The sequence below is a fragment of the Strigops habroptila genome, chromosome 2, assembly GCF_004027225.2.
Source record: "Strigops habroptila isolate Jane chromosome 2, bStrHab1.2.pri, whole genome shotgun sequence".
Lineage (NCBI taxonomy): Eukaryota > Metazoa > Chordata > Aves > Psittaciformes > Psittacidae > Strigops > Strigops habroptila.
Genome location: NC_044278.2, coordinates 121061358 through 121071727, shown reverse-complemented (window position 1 = coordinate 121071727; position 10370 = coordinate 121061358). Strand labels below are relative to the sequence as shown.

The 10370-nt window shown below is 51.5% G+C and overlaps 1 protein-coding gene across 4 annotated transcripts; it reads right to left on the bottom strand.

Moving 5' to 3' along the window:
• Window positions 1-1578: 1578 nt before the first annotated feature.
• SERPINH1 (serpin family H member 1) lies at window positions 1579-8911 on the bottom strand. 4 transcript variants are annotated; one of them, XM_030476782.1, is made up of 6 exons: window positions 8778-8896; window positions 7751-7794; window positions 5006-5622; window positions 4711-4809; window positions 4079-4311; window positions 1579-3897 (listed from the first exon to the last, which is right to left on the bottom strand). In XM_030476782.1, the coding sequence occupies exons 3-6, from the start codon at window positions 5586-5588 to the stop codon at window positions 3595-3597; spliced, it is 1218 nt and encodes a 405-aa protein (XP_030332642.1). In that variant the 5' UTR covers window positions 5589-5622; window positions 7751-7794; window positions 8778-8896; the 3' UTR covers window positions 1579-3594. The 4 variants fall into 4 exon arrangements, with proteins under 4 accessions (XP_030332642.1, XP_030332641.1, XP_030332640.1 ...); XM_030476781.1 differs by lacking the exon at window positions 7751-7794 and having other exon boundaries at window positions 8778-8911; XM_030476780.1 differs by lacking the exon at window positions 7751-7794 and having other exon boundaries at window positions 5006-5619; window positions 8778-8909.
• Between the last annotated feature and the right edge of the window lie 1459 nt (window positions 8912-10370).

Here is a 10370-nt window from a genome sequence, read left to right as displayed (position 1 = left end):
TTTCAAAGTGACAGTGTCAGGAAATGCTCTGTCTGGCAGCGAGTGTGGATGTGTGAGCCTCAGCCTGCCTGTTCCCAGCTTCTCTGGCAGGTCTCCTGTCAGTAACAGTCGTTCCTTCTCAGGGTGTCAATGAGTGATTTCAGGTTTCTGTGCACATCTTTCCATGGAAAGCTTTTAAAAGAAGCTATGTTAAGTGCCAGAGCAAGCAATGCCAACATCAAATTTTGACTCTTTTTTTTAAATAGGAACTTGGATTTGGAAAGCAATTCCAAAAGGAAAGATGGCAGACCAGCTTTGTCACATTATAGGAGCAGGAAATGTGTGAAAACTGGAAGCAAGAGTGCAAGGATTTGCATGTTGTGTCTAAATTCTTACACATCCCAATATGTGAGATGATCAGCTAGGGGTTTCTCCTGCAGTCCTCCAGTGAGAGCTGACTCCTGGAGTGCATTCAGTTTCCTTCTGGCATAAAGCCCTCCAACCTGCTCTCACAGAGCTGATCACTGGTAGAATCAAGAGATGCTTAGTTGCTTGTGTGTAAGATCAGGAGATGGGCAAGTAGTGTGTTTTAAGAGTGGGATTGCTGTACTTCTCTTCTTGCTAGATCCATCATGTTGTGAGAAGTTGAGGACAACATCAAGGATTACTGCTCTGGTGAGATGCCCCTCCTGGAGTATTGTGTCCAGCTCTGGGGCAACAGCACAAGCGGGACGTGGAGCTGCTGGAGCGAGGCCAGAGGCGGCCCCGGAGCTGCTGCGAGGGCTGGAGCAGCTCTGCTCTGGAGCCAGGCTGAGAGAGCTGGGCTGGGGCAGCCTGGAGAAGAGAAGGCTCCTGAAGGGGAGCCCTTAGAGCAGCTCCAGTGCCTGAAGGGGCTCCAGGAAACCTGGAGAGGGGCTTTGGACAAGGGCGTGTAGGGACAGGCCAAGGGGAATGGCTTTAACCTGCCAGAGGGGAGATTGAGATGAGCTCTTGGGCAGAAGCTCTTCCCTGTGAGGGTGCTGAGGCGCTGGCACAGACTTTTCCCAGAGAAGCTGTGGCTGCCCCATCCCTGGCAGTGTTCAAGGCCAGGTTGGACACAGGGGCTTGGAGCAACCTGCTCTAGTGGAAGGTGTCCCTGCCCATGGCAGGGGGTTGGAACTGGATGAGCTTTAAGGTCCCTTCATCCCAAACCAGGCTGGTATTCTATGATTGAATCCCAGCTACACAAGCTTTGGGTGGTAGGCTCAGGATGCCTGGTCTCTGTGGCTAACATCTTGCTTTTTATTCCTACCCTGTCACCTTTTAACAGCCATTTGCTGCTCTGCTAAATGGCAGGGCAGAAGGTCCTATACCTGTGAGGCATTAAAGATGCTGGATACTTCCAGTTTTAGGAGACAAATTTAAAAGTGAAGTGAACTATGACTTGCTAATAGTATTTCTTTCCCATCATGGACATGTTATTGTGTATTAGGTGTAATTTTTGTCCCTAATCACCAGATTAAGCGAAAGGAATTGGATTTTTGGATGGCAAAGAGCCTCTCTTAAGCCTTTTTACAAGCATTTTGTCCTCATCCAACCCCTTCAAGTGACTGAGGGAGCTTCATTGAAAAAGTTTTATTGCAAAATTAGACAACTGTCACTGTGTGGTACAAGAAGAGACAACAAAAGCCATCAGACACCTGCATCTACATGATGCAACTTACAATATCCCACAGTGTGTTCCTGCCTTTCCCACCCCTTTACCCACCCCTCAATCCTCCAGCGTGTGGGTTTCAGTGCGCTGCTTCTCACCAGGTAGCATCTACCATACACCCTGGGCTTTAGGCTTCCTGTGCATTTGGGTATATCCTTGTGGATTGCCTCCTACCTCCCAAAAAGCACCTGGGAATATGAGCTGGGAAGAGGCTTAAGGACAAGAATCTCCCATTCTGCCTGGCTTGGATAGGAGTTAGGGCAGATGAGCTTGTGTAAGCTTGCAAACCTGGAGCATGCATGGCCAAGTCCAACCTGGGGGCATGAGCTGCTGATTGCTGCATGTAGGAAACACCTAATAAGAGACTTGGTGGTTTTAACTTAATAAATAAGTGGAAATAGTCCTGTTTATGGTCTGAGAAAGTGCAGTATTGGGCTTCTGTGTAGGAACCTGACAGCAAGCATATTGGCAGGGAAATAAAAGCAATGCAGTTGTGCTCCTTGCTGGGTCTGAGTAACTGGCACTTGGATTATGATGCAAATTTGTCTCAATGTTGTCATAATTTTTTTGCAGTGTCTCTCAGTGCATAGCAACTTCAATGCTCATGGGATCGTATCCATTACTTCCTTAAGTATTAACCTGATATCCCTTAAGATAGGAATAGCCTCCACATCTAGGCTGGAGCAGGCTGTGAAACTTGCTCTTTATCAGACATAAATACAAGTATAACTATAAATACATTTGGTTTTCAGCGTGCTCTTACCCAGGCCAGCCAGCAGGGAGCTAAAGCATCATGGAGAGGAAGAGCTTCAGGCAAGGGTCAGGTAATGGCAGCTCTGAAGCTTTGTACTTAGACAAGAAAGTGGAAGTGAACCTCCTCCAGCTCCCTGAGAGAAGCCAGCAGAGTCCCTTGGCCTGCAACAGGAGCCATCTACCAGCCCTGCTTGTAACTGGGAGAACCTTCACAGTGGTAACTCTTTCCCAGCCCCATGTGCTGATGCAGAAGCACCAAGAGGAGTGGAGGTCCTCTGTTTGCATGGTACAGGATGTTCAATTCCAGATGTTGGCCCAAGAGCCCCTTTGGTGATGCCCAGGGGGTGCAGCACAGCCATTTCTGTCATGCAGGAGTGCTGAAGGGACCTCAGGTCTGGTTTTAGGGGTGTTAGCAGAGAGACCAAAGCCACTTACTTCTCTGTGAAGTGTTGAGCAAAGCTGCACTTGGCTTTGCAGTGAGTGTTCTAGCTGTGGAGCTGATAGCTTTTTGAAGCTGAAACATCTAACAGTCATCCAGAGCAGGCTTAGGCAGGGCAGAAGGGCACAACTCCATGCAATCTCTGTTCTAACATGCTGTCATTGTCCTGTTCTGCTCCCAGGGCCACAGAAGAGGCTGGACCTTAGAATTGGCCCTTTGTGCTCTGTTATATATCACTGAAGATGGAAGATAGAAGCAAGGAACAACTGCAGAGCAATCAGAGCAGCGCTGGTGTGGTGCCACATAGCAAAGGAGGAGAAAAGCAAGCAGCAGAGCTCGATGTGCAGAAGCATTTGAGATGGAAAGATGGAGGGTTTTGTGCCTTTGTAGAGCTGATGGTAGCAGCAAGGTACTTAGCAGGAGGCTTAACTAGTGCAGGGAGGAGGTAGGCATCAGCCTGAGCATCTCAGCTGAGGTGGGGCATGCCAGTTCCCTTCCACTCTTGGTGACCCTCTTGTGCCAGGCTCATCTCTGGAGGTGGGTTTGTGCAATAGGTATTTTGGGGTGAGGTAAAGTGTATGCTGGTTTCTCATCACAATGCACCCTGGTCTGAATAGCACCCATAGTTCGAGAAGGATACAAAATAGTGTTTCCCCTTTTTTGAAATCCCCCCACTAAAAAACACACAAACCAAAGCTCTTGGGGGAAAAAAAACCACAACCCAACCCAACTACAACTCGTCACGCATCTTGTCTCCTTTGGGCCTCACGAGCCTGCCAATGAAGAGAATGGAGTTGGTTTTACTGTCCTTGATCATGAAGATGAAAGGGTGGTCAGCATAGAAGAGCTTGGGGTTCCTCATCTCCTCTCGGCCGTAGATGTCAGCGTCGTAGGGGTTCCCTTCCGTGTCCCATTCCAGAGCAGCAGCGTGGAAGACGTTGGACAGGTAAAGGTCTTTCTTGCCAGAGATCTTTGATAAGTCAGCTTTGGTTTTGTCAATGGCTTCTGTCAGACCCAGGTCAGCCAAGTGTTTCTAGGAGGAGGAAAGAGGTCAGCAGAGATGACACAGTGCAATCCTTGCCAGCCATGGTTAGACTACCCACTGGATGACAGGCCTAGAGAACCCATCATCCCACTGTCTTCTCTCCCACCCACAAGAACTCCAAGGCCCAACTCTTTTCTTGGGAGATCTTTTCTTTAAGGACCTCCTTTACCTGAAGGTCGTGGCTGACTTCCAGGATGACTTTAGGCAGTGAGATGGCCACTGATCTCTTCTTCATCTTGCCAGCCCAGGTCTTCAGCTGCTCCTTGTTCAGCAGCTTCTCAACCCTCTCCAGTGGCTCCACATGGTTTGGCATGATGAAGATCATGCTGGAGAGCTTGTGAGCAAGTGGCATCTCCACCACCTGGAGCTTCTCTGTCTCATCATCATAGTAATTGTAGAGACCTTGGAATCAGAAGCAGGAAATGGTGAGATGTGGAGCAGAAGCAAAGCTATCCACAACCTTGGTGTGAATTCACTCTGGACCAGCAAGGGAAGGGAGCCTGAACACTGTTTTGGGAACTGGTCCAGTGTTATCTGAGTTGGCAACAACTCAAAACTCTGTCTTGTTTGTGTGGTGAGCTGGGATTTACTCCTAACAGCCAAGCACCCAATAGTAAACATGGATTATCTCTGCTCACAGGGAGACTGAATCAGCAGAACAAGCACACCCAGCTTTGTTCTCTCACACTTACTACCCACGAGGCAAACCAACGTTGGAAGCAGTTGGTGGAAAACCAAGTAATGGAGCAGAAAGCTTAAGTCTGGTTGGTGTTGACATGGGGCAGGAGGTTTGCAACTCACCTGTACGGTGCATCATGGGGACTCCCACCGTGTAGGAACGAGACACCATGAAGCCACGGTTGTCCACCATCTTATGATGGAACTTCTCATCCCAGTGAGCTATAGGAGAGAGAAATTCAGCTTGTAAGAACAGGGAATGGGTGGTAATTATGTGCACAGTCCCTAACTACTCACTCTGAAAGAGAACATGCCTCCAGTGGACACAGGACTTGTTCACCTTCCCACTTGGGCTGCTCTCTACTGCTTTAGGCTAGGTTCTGGATCACTTGTATCAAGAATTGAAGGTAGAACTTACGCTTGAAGAACATGGCATTGACAATGAGGGCTCCATCAGTTTTCTCCACATCTTTTGTGACCTCTGGGAGTTTCCCATCCGTGGTCTGGGCTGCCCATTCGTTAATGGATTTCAGGGCGCTCCTCTTGTCTCGGAAGTTGATCTTGGAGTGCTCGTAGTTGTAATGCTTCTTGCTGTTCTTCACAAAGTCATCAGCAAAGTTGATGGAGGCCGGGCCATACAAGCGGTTGCCGATCTTCCAGGTGACATTCCGGGCTGTGCTGTTGCTCACCTCATTCAGGAGCTCGGACAACCCACTGTGGACATAGTCATCATTCAGCTTGTCTGCGCTGAGCACTGCCTTGGCTTGGGATGCAGTTGTAGCCTTGCCCCCAAGGGACACGAGGCCAAGGGAAGAGGCCACGACCACGGGGGACAGGAGGATGTTCTCCATGTTCTTGTCCTTCGCCATGGCATGGTAGAGGTTGAAGGCCAGCGTTGTGCTGCGCTCAGCCAGCGTTGTTGCCTTGTCGCTCAGCTTCCTGTCCTCCGAGGGCACGGCGGCAGCGAGGCCACAGAGAGCAAGGACCAGGATAATCCACATGGTTTCAGCAGCACCCAACGCCTCTGAGGACCTGCTGGGCAAGAAGAGCTCACTGTCACCATGATTCAAACCCTGGAGCATTGAGAGGCTCTTTCAGTGCAACCCACAGTGATAGCCAGAGCATCTGCATCAATGCTTCACTTGGGGTGCAACCATCCCAAGTCCACACTGGGCATTCCCCACAGCAACAATTAACCTAGAAGAGTCCAGGCTGAGGTCTGGCTTGCAGAGCCTGAGCATTTTGAATGAAAGCTTCATTTTTAAGCAATTTGACTATATTACTGTATGTTCACGTACAGTAAAGGATTTAAAGAGGGACCAGGGAATGGAAGGAACAGGTCTGATAAGGTCTTGATAGGACATGGGTGAATGGCTTTAACCTGCCAGAGGGGAGATTGAGATGAGCTCTAAGGCAAAAGCTCTTCCCTGTGAGGGTGCTGAGGCGCTGGCACAGACTTTTCCCAGAGAAGCTGTGGCTGCCCCATCCCTGGCAGTGTTCAAGGCCAGGTTGGACACAGGGGCTTGGAGCAACCTGCTCTAGTGGAAGGTGTCCCTGCCTGTGGCAGGGGGTTGGAGCTGGATGAGCCTTAAGGTCCTTTCAACCCAAACCACGCTGTGATTCTGTCCCCAGAGTATCAACTCAAACCTTTGCCCTCGTCAGAAGCTATAATTGGGATGTTTTTGCCACATAGCACAGTGCTGCCCATCAGCCCAGGGGCTACTGTGGTCAGTGTACAGCAGAGATCATCCTCTTTGGGGACCTCAGCTTGGTACCTAAAGTACTCAGCTTTCGAGACACTAGATGGAGCACATGAGCTTCCACCAAGCTAAGGCAGAGGGGGGGCCCTTGAGAAGCTCCAACACTGTATGGTCAGCTCTGTCCCACTGACGTTTTGCTTGTACAGCTCTGCAGGGGAGGCACCGGGGCAGCTGAATGTGGTGGAACCCTCCTTTCACCCAGCAGAGCCACTTCTCCACATGTTTATGCATTAGGTAGATGCATCTTATCACAATGTAGGTGTCCCCATCCCCAGTGAGGGCTCTGAGCTACCAGCTTCATAGAATCCCAGCCTGGTTTGTGTTGGAAGGGACCTTAAAGCTCATCCAGTTCCAACCCCCTGCCACGGGCAGGGACACCTTCCACTAGAGCAGGTTGCTCCAAGCCCCTGTGTCCAGCCTGGCCTTGAACACTGCCAGGGATGGGGCAGCCACAGCTTCTCTGGGAAAAGTCTGTGCCAGCGCCTCAGCACCCTCACAGGGAACAACTTCTGCCTTATATCCAACTTGAACCTCCCCTGTTTCAGTTTGAACCCATCACCCCTTGTCCTATCACTCCAGTCCCTCATGAAGGTCCCTCTCCAGCATCCTTGGAGCCCCCTTCAGACACTGGAAGCTGCTCTGAGGTCTCCACGCAGCTTCTCTTCTCCAGGCTCAACAGCCCCAATGTTCTCAGCCTGGTTCCATACGGGAGCTGCTCCAGCCCCCGATCATCCTTGTGGCCTCCTCTGGACTTGCTCCAACAGGAGCTTCAATCTATCTCCAGACTGACGCTCCTAAAGCCATGTCTGAAAGCTCTCTGGAGCTCACTCCACTTACCTCCAAGGCTTTAACCTGTCCCCAGCCCTTCCCTCCCTCCTGCCTTCACGCTGCTCACAGCAAACCTTCCCGACAGCAGCTCCTCAGGGCTTAAATTCCTCCTTTGTACCCAAAGCGAGCCTTTGGGTGACCTCCTCCTCCCACAGGCTGCATCATAGCCAAGGCTACGGTGAAGTTTCATTCCTTGCTCTTCTCCTCCCACCCTGCTCCAGGCTGCTTTTTGCATGCAGAGACAAGAAAGGGCTGTCACGGGGCGGCTTCAGGGTTAAAGCCATCAGAGGAAGCGAAGGGCCCGCTGGGATTACATATGGAAGGAAACACGCACGTAGCCCGAAGGAAAAGCGAGTGCGCAGTTGCACAAGGGACCCTTTGCCAGAGCAGGGATTATGTATTCTCAGAGATTTATATCCTAAACTCCTTTTAGGAGCAAACCTTCTATTGAAGGAAAGAACCATCCCGGCTACCAAAGAGCAGAGATTTGTGCAACAGGCTCAAAACTGCACTTTTAAGGTGCAGAACAAGCACTTAAAAGGTTTTCCTTTGGTCTTTTTTCTTTCTAAAGATACCTTGGAACTGTTTCCTAGTGAAGCCAACGTTTGCCTTTTTCATTCTGCAAGAAAAGAGATACATGGAGTAGTTCTCTCATGAGTAACGGGCGGCCCATGCCGCTTCCATCCTCAGCTTAAAAAGGGTTCATTACTTCAGAGACCAGCCAGAAGTGGGTGGCGCAGCCCAGTGGCATCAAGACAGAGAAATGTTGCCCATCCCTGGATTATGGCTGGGATTAGTAGTGGATTCATAACCCAGCTGGAAATAGAGGGAATGTGGGGGAATACGCAGCTGATAACATCCTCTCTTGAGTGTCGGCAGCCCAGCCCATGGAGGGGACGCCCTGTGCCAACGTGGCATTCCGTAGACCTCCTTGGGATGTCAGGGATTTGCTCTGCTGGTGGGATTTGGAGGTGGCATCACCCATGACAGCCACCCAGAGGCACAAAGCCCTGCGAGGGCTGTGTTTCACTCATGACTGGGATGGAGGCTTGCATGCAAGAGAGCAAAAGGCCATCCCCATGTCAGCAGAGGGATGTGACACTTTAAGGCAGGCAAAGGACAGGGTTAGTCTTGCAGGGAGGCTGTAGTGAGCTCTCATCATGTGCTGGGCTGGTGCCCAGGGTCCCGGAGGCTCCCAGGCTGAGCTGGAACTGGAGCCTTCCTCCAACCAGGAATGCTCTGGGACCCCTTGGACCAAGTTAGCGCTTCCTTCATCCCCTTCATCTCTTTCTTCACCCCCCCAAAGCTTCTCCTGGGTGCAAACCCAGGGTGCAGCTTCACTGCTACCCCCTCTAACAACGTGGACGTGGCGATGAGGGGATCTTTTAATGCCTTTTCACTAAAAACACCCAGTTTGGGGGGCAGCCTGTACCCTACCCACCCCAATACAACGCACCCCTATGCAATAACACACACCCCCCCAACTTCCTTGCCCTATGGGAGCAGGCAGGACCCCAGAACGACCCCCAGCCCGCTGCAATCACTGCTTGGCCACATCCCTGCCTGGCATCGGTCCTACCCTGGGGTACCCCCCCCTCTTACCTGGGGGCTGGGGTGCTGCCCTGCGCGGCTCCCTGTGCACCTCGCGGTCCCGCGGACGGGGGTATATAAGGGGTCGGGAAGAAACTTCTGGAAAGTTGGGAAAAGCCTCTTCAAAAGCGCTCGGGGAGGAAGGGGAGGATCAGATAGAGGACCCCGGCCAAGAGCCAATGGCTGGGAGCCGCGGCGCGGGGGGGGGGGCAGAGGGACGTGCGGTCCTTCCGCCCGCCCGCCCGGCAGGAGCTGAGCGGGAATGAGAGCTGTGTTCCCGGGATAAACCCGTGCTTGTGTGTGGGTACGGGGCTTTGGCCCGTCTTACCGTCATCTTGTTATCGCATCCGAGGGCTGGAGCTGCTCTGTTCTGGAGCCAGGCTGAGAGAGCTGGGCTGGGGCAGCCTGGAGAAGAGAAGGCTCCTGAAGGGGAGACCTTAGAGCAGCTCCAGTGCCTAAAGGGGCTCCAGGAAAGCTGGAGAGGGGCTTTGGACAAGGGCCTGGAGGGACAGGCCAAGGGGAATGGCTTTAACCTGCCAGAGGGGAGATTGAGATGAGCTCTGAGGCAGAAGCTCTTCCCTGTGAGGGTGCTGAGGCGCTGGCACAGACTTTTCCCAGAGAAGCTGTGGCTGCCCCATCCCTGGCAGTGTTCAAGGCCAGGTTGGACACAGGGGCTTGGAGCAACCTGCTCTAGTGGAAGGTGTCCCTGCCTGTGGCAGGGGGTTGGAACTGGATGAGCTTTAAGGTCCCTTCCAACCCAAACCAGTCTGGGATTCTGTGATTCTATGATATAACCCTGCTCCTGGCTCCTGAAGCTGGCTGGTTGTTGGCACAAGAGGGGGTGATTTATGCCAGAGCAGTCACAGGCAGCAAATATTTAACATCTCCACCTGATTCAAACCACATCTTCCCATCTTTCAGATGCTCCCCAATTTGGTGATACCCAAGAGGACCTGCAGTCATAGAATCACAAAATAGGTTGTGTTGGAAGGTACTCATCTAATCCAACCCCCCTGCAATGAGCAGGGACATCTTCAACTAGATCAGGTTGCTCAGATGCTTTGCAGCGATCTGATGGTCAAGTTACCAGCAGCTGGAGAGCTTCCTTATATGCTGTATCCCCAGAGGCTGGTTTTCCATCCATCCACCTCTCCATGTGCGTTAACACCCACTTCTCCTTTTCCCCATCAGCCGTGCTGATGGAGCAATGAACCTCTTACCCACCACATCTTCCATACTTCCAAAGTTCCCCCTGCACCATAGGCATGAAATAAGCAGGTTTTTGGGGGTCTGTTCTTCACTGTATCATAACACAGTGGCAAAATCCTCCTTGTCTGGCAAATGGGGCAGTTTAGAAAGGCATTAGGGCAGCAAACCCAGCCCCAAAGTGATGCTGAAGGAGTTAAATGCTCATGCTGCCCAGTGGCAGACTGCCTGGCTGAGACTTACAGCAAAGTATGCGCCATAGAGAGTTTCTGTGCTGAGTCACAAGTCCTGAGCACCACTCACTTTCAACCCTGGCACATTTTAAGCCAGCATGAGATATTTTTAATGACAGCCTGGGATATAGAGATAATCTAGATACTACCCATTAGATAAGCACCA